The sequence below is a fragment of the Thamnophis sirtalis genome, unplaced genomic scaffold (genome assembly GCF_051295495.1).
Source record: "Thamnophis sirtalis isolate CommonGarterSnake01/CBP01778 unplaced genomic scaffold, rThaSir2_p1.2 scaffold_5, whole genome shotgun sequence".
NCBI classification, from domain to species: domain Eukaryota; kingdom Metazoa; phylum Chordata; class Lepidosauria; order Squamata; family Natricidae; genus Thamnophis; species Thamnophis sirtalis.
Genome location: NW_028261385.1, coordinates 126,408,359 through 126,422,640, shown reverse-complemented (window position 1 = coordinate 126,422,640; position 14,282 = coordinate 126,408,359). Strand labels below are relative to the sequence as shown.

The following is a 14,282-nucleotide window of genomic DNA, read 5'->3' as shown; positions in this document are numbered from 1 at the left end:
AACCAGCAATATGGAACAGTTGGAAGAGGCCATTCATGCAATCAGGTCTGACCTTTTCTTCAGTGCAAGAATCCAAGCTAAAGTTTCTCCAAGAAATCCAGCCTCTGTTTGTATCTATCTAGCAAATTGGAATATATCCATTTCCCGGATTATTTGGTTCTACTGTCAAACTGCTCTTACTGTTAGAAAACTTCCTAATATTGGATTGAAGACTGCCTTAAATTACACTTAAAATTAATTATGCTCTGGGTCAATACAGGACAGTTGATATCCTTCAGTTGTTTGAATAGTTTGTTCATATTTGTCTCTGATCTCAGTCTTATCAGTTGCTATCAAGATGTCTCTAAACTATACTTTCAACCCACCCCGACCAATATGATATCACAGAATGCAACCCAAAATAAGGATTTCCACGTTGGAAATTCAGGGTCCTGCTTAACTTCCTAACATATCAATTCTCTATGAATGGGATTCCTATAAGGAGTAGCTCTGAAATCTAACCTTCAAATTCTCCTCCTAAGATTTAGTGTCCAGGCTCCTGATCTTTTTCATTGTTTTTTTCTTTGCACTGTTTGTCACTCTGAATCCTTCTTAAAGAATAATGAAAAGTTTTATTCTTGTGCCAAAACTATATTAAGGTGGAAACAAACCGACATCTTTGAGAATTGTATTGTTTAGTTGGGGAGAAAAGTATTGCTGAAAATATGGAGTTTTATGCACAGCTTCCTGATGTTTTCTCTTGGTCATAAATATCTCTTTAAATGATTAAGGAAGGAGCCTGAGTTTTGAATTTGAAGATGGAGGGAAGGGGTAAGGGAGTAAAGATGGAAGGTTGAAATATATCTGGTTTAAAACATATGGGCATCTCACACTGGGTAACTGCACACACCTGTATTTGATTTCATATTGCTCTCTACTTATGTCATTACAATTAAAGCAAATATCAAAGCCATGGAATATGAATAAGGCATTACTAAATTTGTGGCAGACACATTGTAAGGTTTTTTTGATATATTGGTTTTTAAACGCTTAGGTGAGTTACTTCAAAAAAACACTCCATCCTGAAAGGCAACTATATCTCAGAGTTTATGCTTCATTTTTTTCATTTGTTTCCTCAAAGGGCTAATATCCAGGTTTCCAAGTAGATACATCTGAGAAATAAAAACATATAATCTGAAAAATTTGGGCCCATTAAATGTCAACCCTGCAGTTAGTATCTATTTTTCCCCTCCTATGAAAGGGGTTAGCTTTATATGCTGTTTCATTCTAGTGCAGTGGACGTAGACCTAAGGGCCACATGAGATTTAATCCATTAGCTTGAGGCCCACAACACTGTAGTCTTTTCATACACCAGTACAAAAATTTTAAAAATGAAGCTACTTAAGAACAAGCAGGCTAATAAGGCCCAGTCCTAACTGCAGTAGTATTTTAAGAAGGGATTAACATTGGAGCTATATGGAGCCCTACTTCTCATCCTAAACTATAGAAAGGAGGAGCTACAGCTGGGATGGTACAAGCAGGCCCTGAACTAAGTGTGACAGGGCCAGGATGGACAGCATGACCTGAAGGGACAGGTACAGCCAACAACCCTAAAGTTGAGACCCATTAAACTTGGGTGAAAAGTCACGTCTTTGATCTTGCAATGAAAACAAATTGTCCCTATTTGAGTTATTTCCCACATTTTTTCCCCTGTTTCAAACAACTTTTGCCATAGGCCATCCTGTTCATGTTGGTTTAAATCAGGGACATACGATGACAGGATTTTTATTGGCTTTTTTAAAAAAATGTTGACAGTGCAGGGACACATGGACGCTGTGCCCTTCATAACAAATTAACAGAGCAAAGCAGAAAATAATCGTGGGAGTACAGCTAGCATAATTCAGGCAGGAGATGAAATGGAGGACCTGGCCTTGTGCCTGGAGGCTGTTCAGGTCTGGATGGGGGAAAACACACTTAGATGAAATCACAGAATGGCTGTGGATGCGCAAGCCAACTGTTTCCAAAGAGTGAAGTGAATAAATAAATATATACTCATCCACATAAACACACATGTACATACACACTGCAGTTTGGTACTGTACCTTCATAGCCCCAAACACATTGATTCATTAACAAATCTTGAAACATTCCTCTGTCCAACAGTCAAAGGCACCCTTTAGCCAGGCTCACAAGAGAAAGTAGGGCTGTAACATACTGCATTGCAAGAGAAACAACTTAAAGGAAAGAATGTTGGACAATTGCCTCTTTGTAAATGCAGATCAACTTGGGCAATTTGTGTAGCCAGCAGGAACATAGATCTCTTATGTATGTATATATTTCCAAGTTTTGCCATTTTCTCTATTTCCTCTGAAGATCTCCTAAGAGAAAACACCATTTTTAAGTATTTAGTTTTGCTAGTATTTTCAACTTTTAAAGCAACATTTTTTTAAAAAATATTTGAAATATTTAAGCATTTCATTGTTCTTAAACATGTTAAGTACAGATGGTTTTTTTTGGGGTGGGGGGAATAACCCCAAGCTGTTGTTTGCATTAGTGGCAGGAAAATTGGGTGGGGACATGAATGGAGTTACTCTGACACAGTTGCTGTTATTTTGGATCTGTTGCAGAATTTGTCACAATGATGCTGAATAGAAACTCTAAAGAATAATAACCTGTCTATATGATATTTGTATGTGTGTGTGTGCGCACGTGCGTACATACATACATACATACATACATACATACATACATACATACAGTGCACCTACCTCCTAGTTAGAGGAACACAAGCAACAGTAAGTTGGCTTGCAGTATTGTCTCTCCCTTAGAAATCTTAAGATTGCATTGAAAGTGAGCATGCTTCCTTGTGCTTATGGCATGCTGGCCAGAATTTGTCAAAACTGACCAATATTGCTTTTACTGTTAGCAGAGAATGTAGATATGGCGCAAATATAACCTAATCTACATTGTCTTTAGATGGTGGAAAGCATTATGTGAAAACCTCAAAAAATTAAAGCCATGATAGGCGATCAGTGTTTAGAGGCCCATCTGGCATGCAGAGATTACAACATGGAAGAATTAGGCAAAAAGTATTAATTAATTAATAATTACTTAACTGAAACAAAATAGATATATGCGGTGTTTGAGAAACCACGAAAAAGAGGATGGGACTTAGCCTTCATTCAAGATCTGTTAGCATCAGATCTTGTGGAATCGACAAATACATATGGGGAAAGATGGTGTGAGTGAAAGAAAAAACTAAATTATATTCCAGAAAATATGAATTGGTGGCATCTGTTATAGATGTATGGAAATAGGAATCCATAGGTTGATGGTAATTCCAATTTATACTCCAAATGATGGGTGGATGCAGTCAGGCATGGATGGATGGTTTTTGTTGGATGATATGGCACTAAGATAAAAACGTGGTCAAGCCATTTGAAGAATAAACATAAATTAATATGGTGATCCGTGAAATACCTGCATTAAAAAGTGTGTTTTAGTTCTGAATATATGGTTTAAACATTGGTCTATACGCACACATGACAAAATAATGAATCAGACAATACAAGTACTAGTAAAAGACTGAGAAAATTAGTAAAGGATGCAAATGTGATGAGTGTTTCTGAAAATGGGACAATCCTTTTTGATAGTTTCAGGAGTGGATTTTGAGAGAAATGGTCATGAAAGTGGATGTACAAATGCTGATAGAATAATAGTGGGTGGTATGTTGATCTAAGCAAAAATGCATATCAGAGTATAGTTCTGTGAATTTTGTTACATGGCAGCAAGTGTTAAATATGCTTTAACTCTATAACTGGTTGAAGTAAAATCTGTAGACAGGAACTTTCAGAATTTACATTACCCCAATTCCACTTTCTTCTCCCTCTACCACCGGGTCAGCCATGACCTTTATTTTGTCTATTGAATCAGGACAACACAAAGTACTTGACTCTCCAGAATTATTATAACTTTGCAAAGCCAGGTCAAGCATACAGAGCCATGTTAATAACATTCCATGTTGAAGACCCCAAAACAGAGAAAACATGATGCGTTTATTATCAAGCACCAAAGAACTCTAGAAATGTTTTTTAAAAAATGGCTATAAAGGAGGCAAAAGACAAAAATAGACACACACTGTTGAACCTGTTAACTGCAAAACCATAGCCTTCAACTAACTCTAGTTGTCTTCCTCTTGAAACTAATCAGTATTACAGGTAGTCCTCGATTTACAACTGTTCATTTAGTGACCTTTCAAAGTTACAACGGAACTGAAAAAAGTGACATGATCATTTTTCACATTAAAACCTTTGTAGCATCCTCATGATCTTGTGATCAGAGTTCATTTGCTTGGCAGCTGGTTCATGCTTATGGCTATTACTGTGTCCAAAGGTCACGTGATCACTTTTTGCAAGCTTTTTACAAGCAAAGTCAATGGGAAAGCCAGATTCACTTAATGACCAAGCTACTAACTTACCAACTGCGGTGATTCACTTAACAACTGTGGCAAGAAAGGTCGTAAAATGGGGCAAATCTCACTTAACAAATGTCTCACTTAACAGCAGACACTTTGGGCTGAATTGTGGTTGTAAATCGAGGACTACCTGTACAGAGTTGAGTTATTCTATCTGCTTACTCTCTTGCTAAATCATGTCTGTTGCTATACTCAAAAACTCTATGCTAAAAAATCCTATTAACCTCTACATTCCTTAATTTCTTCCATAACCTCCCCCACTTTGGTAAATGAAAGGAGCATTCAGCAGATCATTTCATTTAGATGTCATTCACACAGGGTGAAGATCAGTATCTTTTTTTGGCAGGTTATATTTTTTTTAAAGCTAGCACAGCCTCTGAAAGGCCATTCTACGCCCATGGCTACTCATCCATCTCAACCCCAGGCTTCCAATAGTCAATTCTATCACGAGCTACTGTACCTTTTTATGCTTATGGGGAATGTAGGTGGTAGATCTGGAGGCCAAAAATAATAAGAAGAGGAATTGAATAATCAGTGGCAATGTTGCAAACATCATCACCCCACAAACATAGCATATAGCTAGGAAATAATCCAGCTCCATAAAGATGTGACAGTGAACATTGCTGTGACAGCATTCAATAGGTGCAACTGGAAATTTCCAAGAGTCTACAGCTTTCATGTTGTTTAAAAAAAAAAGTGGTTTTCTAAGATTAAGATCTTTTCCTGGAAGAGGGGAACTTGTGGTTAAGAAGCCCCTTATGGCTCTATATGTGACATTTGGGCTCCTCGATTTCTTTGTGGTTGCCCTAGATTCATACTTCAGAAGAGTTATTTTTGACCACATCCTTGCATATGCTAACTACTAGGGTCAAGCATTGTAAGATCATGGCAGCTGCCTTGCTCCTTTATTCCATATGTTCCTTATAGACTTTTATTGTTGTTCTCTTTATTTTAATTCAGCTAAGACATAAATAATTCCAAAGTATTCTCATTAAAAAAAACTTCCAAGCTGAAAAAGAATGAATGTCCACCATTATTTTTATAAGGAAAAAAAAAAAAACCTAGACTTCTGTTAGTTCTTGGTTAAACCATTGCCCAAATTTGTCTTTTTTTTCTATTTGGGGGATGTATGATTAAAATGTTGTATGAATTGCTTGAGTTACCCTCTTTCAGTATTGAGGTTCTTCCTAGGAATTTCTAGAAGAGCATTCCCCAACTTGATGCGATTCCTGTCATCTTTAACTAGCACATTATTTAGCTGTGCTGGCTTGGGATGAAGAGAGTTGAAGTTCAGCCCATCCAAGGGGAACTAATTAAAGAAGGCTGCTATAGAATATGGCTATCTGGATGTTGTCAATAAATACATCCCACTTGTGTGAAACAATTTACAAGAATTGAGGCTGCAGTTCTGTGCCCTATTACTTAAAAGAAAGCTTTTTGAATTCAGTAGGACTTACTCCTGACAGGTAGATATATTTGGGATTGTGTTATTAGATACCATGTACTAGTTAGATATCAGTATCACGTCACCTCGACTGACAAGGTTTTTTTAAAAAACGTCTGATAATTTTAGGGTAATTGTATGGGTTATCTTTTAGGGTTTTTTCCTTCCTTTCTTTCAGTTTAGGAATATCTTGGTCTCAGTGGTGAAATTCATTTTTTTTTTACTACCAGTCCTGTGGGCGTGGCTTGGTTGGCATAGCAGGGGAAGGATTCTGCAAAATCTCCATTCGCACCCCACTCTGGAGCCAGCCAGTGGTGCCATTTGCCGGTTCTCCAAATTACTCAAAATTTCCAGAACCTGCTGGATTTCACCCCTGCTTAGTCTGCATGGAAAATAACCTTCTGATCTATTTAGTGTAATTTGCCTCGGACGGTAGTTACTGCTTAAGGATAGATTTTTCTGACTTTAAACTATTCTTATCTCAGTCTTATCAGTTACTATCAAGATGTTTCTAAACGATACTTTCAACCTACCCTGACCAATATGATATCACAGAATGCAACCCAAGAAAAGGATTTCCATGTTGGAAATGCAGGCTCCAGCTTAACTTTATCTGTAACGTGCCACTTCCCTATGAGTAAGATTCCTACAAGGAGTAGCTCAGTTGCCGAAGGAACATATTATCCAATGCTCTGAGCAATGTTTTTTCAAACTTAGCAACTTTAAGATCTGTAGACTCTAGAGTTGAAGTCCCACATCTTAAAGTTGCCAAGTATGGAAAACATTGCTGTAGATGTTGAATTGTGGCACCAAGAAGCCACCTTTAGCTAATAAACTCTATGGTAAAAGGAACTTGGAATTAGATTTCAGCAATATCTAAAAAGTTTCTGTTTATTGATTTATCTTGGGGAGGTGGAGTTTTAAACATTTCTCCCAAATCATGTGATCATATTTCTGATAGAAGAGAATATTTTGTAGCTCAGGGGTTGAAATGAGGGGTCCTTGATCATATCCATGTGCAACAGCTATATGCACCGACCAAAGTAACACAAAATAAAGGACAAAAATAAGTACCACGATTTTTGCTTCATAACTGTCCCAATTAACAGTTGTCTCTTAATTAAGTGTATATGATTAGTGGTATATGTGTCTTAGTGGCATATAAGTGCTTTGAAAATCAGAGGATGTTAAGTACCTTATTTCTCAAGCCAAAGTAGATGAAAGGAAGTTTGACCAAGATTGCACTAATTACTGATTTTTAAATAACAACATCAAAAATGAAATATAAAGGAATGCCAAATAGTCTGGCTTGACATTGGGCCTAAGAGAAGTGCTAATTACAAAGAGCAGCAGAGACATTGTAAAATAATAATACTTGCCAGGGTGGAGCAGGATGTGCTTGTGGATTGCTTCTCTAGAAAGAATGAATTGCTATAATGGCAATTGTCGAAGTGACATCCTTAAAGAGAAATATTCAGTCCAGACTGTTTAAAAAATTCAGGGATGCCACAGGAACTGTTGTGTGATGTGCAAAGGCTGCCTCTTAAGCTCTTGCAAAATGCTTAGGTCTATTTGTTTAGTAGTTAGCATTAAACGTAATCCAGCAAAAGTATTCTAGAGGATGAAAATGCTAGCAAGAACACCACATTGTCAAGGGAAGATGAAATACATTTTATCTCCAATAAAAAGTATAGTTTTTTTAATGGCCTGAATTTATTCCAAAACTAACTTTGTCCATTTGTGATATTCCTGGATTCTAGAATATGTATCTTCTCCATAGTGAGGAGAGGAGTATCCAGGATGGGTTGACCTCGTCCTCTCGTTGATTGGGCTGAATCAGATAAGCTCTTTGGGCCACGCCCTGGTCACCAGGTACTACCCAGTTATTGACTCAGCCTTCAACTGGGCGGTTGTGCCATTCTGGAACTCCTGAGAATCCTAAGGAAAAAAACTAGAGACTTTTTAAAAAGGCGCAAATACTACCATCAACTGCCTGAGTGAGTATCTGGAGACTCACAGAAAGCCTGGTGGGGCTAGGGGCGGTCTCCATTAGCCCCCAGGGCCAGCACACAGTTTTAGTAAAATCATATAGATATCGTATGACATGGAGAACTTAACTTCAAGATTAAAGAGTGAAAAACTCAGAACCAATCAGAATAGTGCTTGTGTATTTCTTATTCTCATCTTACTCTTGTTTAGACTGCTTTACAGAAAGATTCAAGAGTACTTTAGTCTACTGGGTAAGACACATATGCCACTGACAGAGCATATCTATCCATCTCTCACACATTTTATCCTGCACATTCTGAGATGCTCAGGACGACTTGCATGGGTTAATCGTGTTTTACTTTCACAATGCCTGTAATAAATACAGGTAGTCCACAACTAACAACAATACCTTGAGTGACTGTTCAAAGTTACAATGGCACTGAAAAGAGTGACTTGTGACTGTTTTTCACAGTTATGACCATTGCACCATCCCCACGATCATATGGTCAAAATTCATATGCTTCGCAACTGGTTCATACTTAGGGCTGTTGTTGTGTCCCAGGATCATGTGATCACATTTTGCAACCTTCTGACAAGGAAAGTCAATGTTGAAGCCATATTTACTTAACAACCCGTTTACTAACTTGTCAACTGCAGTGATTTTCTTAACAACTGTGGCAAGAAAGGTTGTGAAATGGGACAAAACTCACTTAACAAATGTCCCGCTTAACCACAGAAGTGTTGGGCTCAGCCAAAGGCTACTTGTAATCTTAGAAAATAGCCTTGGCTCTGAATATCCCTCTGATGGTATGCTGTAAATCCCAGTGCATGAACCAAGACGCTATTCACAAGCTTAGTTCCACAAATCGTTTCTCTATGCTGATTTTGTTATATAGTTATTGTCAGGATAGCACATGTGCAACACCATATACAGTACAAGGGGCAGGGCCTTAATTTCTGGCTGATAATCACTGAACTAAACCAAAATTCCTTAATCGTGGAAAGTAATTACAGTCCTTGATCCTAATCAGAAATAGTGTTCAGCAGCTTAGCTGCACATATCAGCATAAGGTAGACATATGCTGAGCCAGGTAACAGCTATAATGACCATGAAAACACTAGAAAAGTCTGCTCCATGGCCAGAGGGCAAATAGAGCTCCTCTCTCTACATCTTTATATCAGCCATACTTTTTGCAAAGCTCATGCACCTGCTTTGAATTCTTTGTGCACACACAGCCATTGCACAGAAGAAATGCTTTGCGCATCCCTAATACATGCAAGTAGCCTTAAAGTTAGGATCATTTATTTGACTGTTCGGTATTATGATGGCAGTGAAGGGAATTGTGACCAGTCATCAAAGTTCCAGCCCTTGCAGCAGCCCCGCAGTCATGTAAACAAAATTTAGCTGCTTAGCAACCTGTTTGCACTAATGACTGGTTGCAGCATCCTGCGGGCACATGATCTTGGACCTTCCTGCCAGCTTCCCAGAAAGTCAGTGCGGAAAGCTGGCAGTGAAAATCACAAGTCACTTGAATAAATCTTCTCTCTACTGATCTTTCTTCACTTGCACGCATCTGTATCTTCCTTTCTCAGCCTATCTGCTGAATACATGCATGCATTCATCAATACCCTTTTTTTCTGGGCGTCCCTGTGCTCGCATACTGAACACCCTCTGCACCCTATCTCTCTGGTCTCCTTGTAGTCACACACACATACATACGCCCTGTACCCTATTTCTCCTTTCTCCTTGTGTTCATTCACATGCATACTGTGCCCTCTTTCTGTTGTGGCCCCCCAGCACAGCTGGCAGCAGTGTCAGACAATGAGGAGGTTGGGGAGGAACATGGACCAGTCCTGGGGGTTGAAGAAAACTCAGACAAGGGCTCTGTGTCAGAGGCAGAGAGGGAGATAGACATCAGCGAGGCAGAGGAACAACTGGAACCTGTTCCCAGTGTGCGCAAGCGCAGAGCTGCCAGAAGATAAGAACAAGTAAGAAAGCAGGGTCGAGCTAAGAGTAAAGCCACACCTTGCAGGTGATTGGCCCCTCCCATAGGAAACAAAAGAGGAGCGAACTGGGAGTGGGCTTTTGCAGGAAACAATTCGTTAATTCGATCGTGTCACGAGTGGAAAATTCTGTTTGTAACTATAAGAGACACTGTGTCACGTTTGGCCTTGCCTTATGTTTGGAGACTAGTTATTTGGCAGCTCACCAAACGAGATAAGGTTCGTATTTGATAAACATTCCTCTGAAAAACTGTTTGCTAAGCCTTTCTGACTGTGAACGAAAGGAATTCAGAGTCGTGTAAATAAAAGGGGTTTGGCCAGGACCAAGACTCTGCTTCTTGCTACTTAAAGAAGCCTGGGTCCTTTCCCTGGCTTTTCTGCACATTTATACATGCATGAACTCATCCTGCACCTTCTCCTCTGCCTCCCTGACCATACGCCACACTGTGCACCATCACATACACCCTAATTCACATGTGACTTTCACAGGCTGCCTCCACTTCCCTGCAGTATCTCCCGAGCTCCTTACCTGGAACTGTCTTTGCTCTCCACTTAACAACCCACATACTATATCTTGGGGTTACTGCACCAATTGGGACTGCCTCAATTTCCCTCACTAAGCAATGCATTCCTATGACATCAAGCTTTATGACCACATAACTTAGCAATTACACTCCCAATCCCAATTGCCCTCATAAGTCAAGGACAACCTGTACACATCTCAGGAATAATGAAAAAGGCAAGCAAGTATTTTTAAAGTGGCTATTTTTAATGTATTGGTTATTCAAATACTTTCTACTCTGTTCACCACTACCTGTAGTTAATCCTAAAACATGTATCAAGCCACCTCATCTGCCTGTTGAAAAAATTATTTTAATGACCAGGAAGCAACAGTTATTGAAATACAGAGCAACTAAAATGGTTTGAAATTGATAAACGAGGATGTCAACATTAATCAATGTGTTTATTTATTTATCATATTTATATCATTGCAATTTTACATAGACTCCCAACAGCTCAAAACAATAACAATGACAGCTTTATGAAATAAAAGTAACAGAATAGATAAACCTAAAATCTGAAAAGCATTACTAGAAAGTCGTGATCCTTACTCAGGCGCTGGCATAGGCATCGGCCAAAGTTACAAATGCTATCAATTGTCCTTTACTCAGGCCTGAACTCTGTTTGATAAGGTCTAGGTAATTCATTTCTTCTAGGGTGCCTCATAGTTCATCCTGAATCACTGTCTCCACAGCCTTTACCTTTATGTAACTAAGAGAAGATTGAAGACCGGATAGTAATTGTCCAAAACTTGTAAAATCTGGAAAGGTCCGCAGGATAAAACTGCCCCTTCCAACTACTCATTGAAAGCAGTTAGTGAACAATAGTAAGATGAAACTCATATATTTTGAACACATAATGCTAAGTCATTGGAAGAGCCTGATGCTTGAAAAAATTGAAGGCAATCAGAAAGAGGCTGACAGAAAGATAGGTGGCTAGATACTATCAGTGATGAAATATGCTATGAGTATACAAGAACTTAGAGAAGCAGCTACTGACAGACAGTTCCGGTGAAATGATATTCAGTGGGTCACAAAAAGTTGAAAGTGACTGAATAACAATTCCATCAGTTCAGTATTTTCATCTGTAAGATGCAGTATGGTCCTGGGAAAATGTTCTGCTAGCCAATTTCAACTGTACAGCATTGAAAGTTATATTGAAAAAGATGACATCTTGTTGCCTTGCTCCTTCAAAATCTTTTTCATATTCCAAAAGAATAAATGACTCCTGGGATAGCACAAGCTCAGACAAGTGGAACGGGAATTTAAGGGTGTCAATGGTCTTGGCAATGGTCCTGAGATCAGATTTAGATAGATTTGCATATCCTGAACAGTGGTGGGTTATGGCCGGTACGCCCCGGTACGGGTGTACCAGTGCCTGTTGGGAGTACCAGGTACTGTTCCAGTACGGTGCTCCAGAGGGCCCGCCCACCCGCCATCCTTACCTGTATTTGACCCAACCGGGCCATTTGCGCATGCGCAAGGAGCATACGGCACCTGCGCAATGGCGATGAGCAGCTGGAGCGTTGCAGGCGATGGGCGCGCACGCAGCACACGCACACATGGTGTATGCCTGGCCCCATCACAGCATACCAATTGCGACGGGATCCGGAACCCACCACTGATCCTGACTTATCCAAGTTTATTGTATTAGAGCAGTATAGAGATAGGTGGTAATTATCCTGGGAGTTCAATATTTTTTCTGAACATCTAAATATTTCTAATGTATTTTTCAGTAGAGTTGAGAAACATTCTCTATTTTTGAGAAAATAGAATCTGTAATTTGAGAATTGTTCTATTAAAAGAAGTTTGTCAAACAGAGAATGGAACCTCTCCATTAGTCAAATTCTTTTTCTTCCCTAAAATGGTTTGAGCATGTTGTCTAAAAATTCTTTAATTTCTAAAATAAACATGTGGGGAAAAAATTGGACAAATGGGAAATTAGTTCTGAGGAGAAAAATGTGTTGTTCTTAATGTGCTTATATGATTGCTGAATCCTCTTTTAAAAAATCCAAAGGTTGAATGCCTGCCTCACTCGGTCTCATCATTACTGCTGTTTTGCCTGATAATTTTAGGCAAATTTATTTGTTGGAAATAATTTCATGAATCCATTTTACAATTTACACCATACGTTTCAGAACTGATGACCTCTTAATTTGTTTCAAAAAAGTGTTTTGTTCATTCGTCCTTTTGTAATGTAAATATCTATAGTTCTGTTTTTGTCTTTAGATAACAAGTGTATTTTTCTGAGTTCTGTAATTCTTTGATTCTTTCAGGACGTCAACGAATCAGTCAGCTAGCAGAAAATACAAGGTACTTCAGAAGAAGATTGCGTGAATTGGGCTTCATTATTTATGGCAATGATGATTCTCCAGTTGTGCCTTTACTTCTTTATTTACCTGGTAAAGTTGGGTAAGTTCATTCCTCTTGCACAAAAAACTGTATAAAATTTTCAGAATATAATTTTTAAACTCAGTTCATTTGTAATTATTTTTAAAAGCTGTGAGATGAACATAGGTCTATAGCAAATTGGGGCTTTTCCTTATCCTCCCTCCATGCAATCTTGTGGGAAAGAGCAGGCTGCAAGTTCTCTTTTTATGTTATTTCAGCAGTGGGTAAGTTCTCACTTGTTACATGATTAAAAATAATGAATAGCCTTCAGCCAGAATGAGAGTCTCATCCTAATGGGGATGAATTTCCCAAAAAGGACAGGCTTTTTTTTATTACTAAGCTTATCAGCCTTTTAAAGATTTACACTGCGTATAATTTGGCACATCAATAAGACTAACCCAAGGTAGTGGAAGTTGGCAGGAAGAAGGATGATGGATGGATGGATGGATGGATGGATAGATGATAGATAGATAGATAGATAGATGATAGATAGATAGATAGATAGATAGATAGATAGATAGATAGATAGATAGATAGATAGATAGATAGATAGGAGAAAGAGATGAGATGAGATGCAACAAACAGATGAGAGAGTAATCTAGCCTTCAATTCAGTGCATTTATTAAATAATCCTTTGGAGAGGAATCAGAAATGATTAGTTAACTGCATATGGAAGCCACAATTAGACAATTTAATTAAAATCTACCAAGTTTGGTTTGTTAAAAGCAAGCCTGGGAAAGGAAAGTAAGACCTGGAGTCCCTTTTTGTTTATTCATATGCCATTGAATTGTTAAAGTGTACTAAATCTACCAAATAAATGTTTTTGAATGTCCATACCACACATACACAGTAATACAATAAACAACTAATTGCAGCTGTAATCCTACTGGGTTTTTTTAATTAACATTTATTCTTATATCATCAGAATATGTATATGTTTTTGGTATTATTTTTGCAATTCTTATTCTTTGTTTTTTTTAAAATATATAATGCCATTTTAAGAAAATAAGTTCTGTCTCATTTCGTTTCCTTACTCAGGGCTTTTGCAAGACTCATGTTATCCAAAAACATTGGTGTGGTTGTAGTTGGCTTCCCAGCTACCCCAATCACAGAATCCAGAGCTCGGTTTTGTGTATCCACTGCTCATACACGGGAGATGCTAGACACGGTAAGCACAGAGATAGACTTGCAAAACGAACTTCTCTTCCTGAAGGGGCTTGGGAGAAGCCTCACTAAATTTCTCCTCTTTGTTGTCTCTTGTAATTTTGCCTTCCTTATTTAAGCTTCATTTGATCACAGAGCCTTTGGAGTTCTTAAGTTAGATAATTAGAAACATCAGAACACACTGCTGCTAGAAAGATAGGAAGTATAGATTAAACAGTGTATTATATTGAACCCACTTGAATTAGGTTTTAAGTTTTTGTAGAATTCTTAAATTGTC

At 38.3% G+C, this 14,282-nt stretch overlaps 1 protein-coding gene across 1 annotated transcript in view; it reads left to right on the top strand.

Moving 5' to 3' along the window:
• SPTLC3 (serine palmitoyltransferase long chain base subunit 3) overlaps positions 1 to 14,282 on the top strand; it is a 101,099-nt gene that overhangs the window by 81,453 nt on the left and 5,364 nt on the right. Inside the window, exons 10-11 of the mRNA XM_087715160.1 lie at positions 12,727 to 12,862; positions 13,880 to 14,009. Of these exons, the coding sequence (XP_087571286.1) occupies positions 12,727 to 12,862; positions 13,880 to 14,009 (266 nt within the window). The remainder of the gene's footprint in view (positions 1 to 12,726; positions 12,863 to 13,879; positions 14,010 to 14,282) is intronic.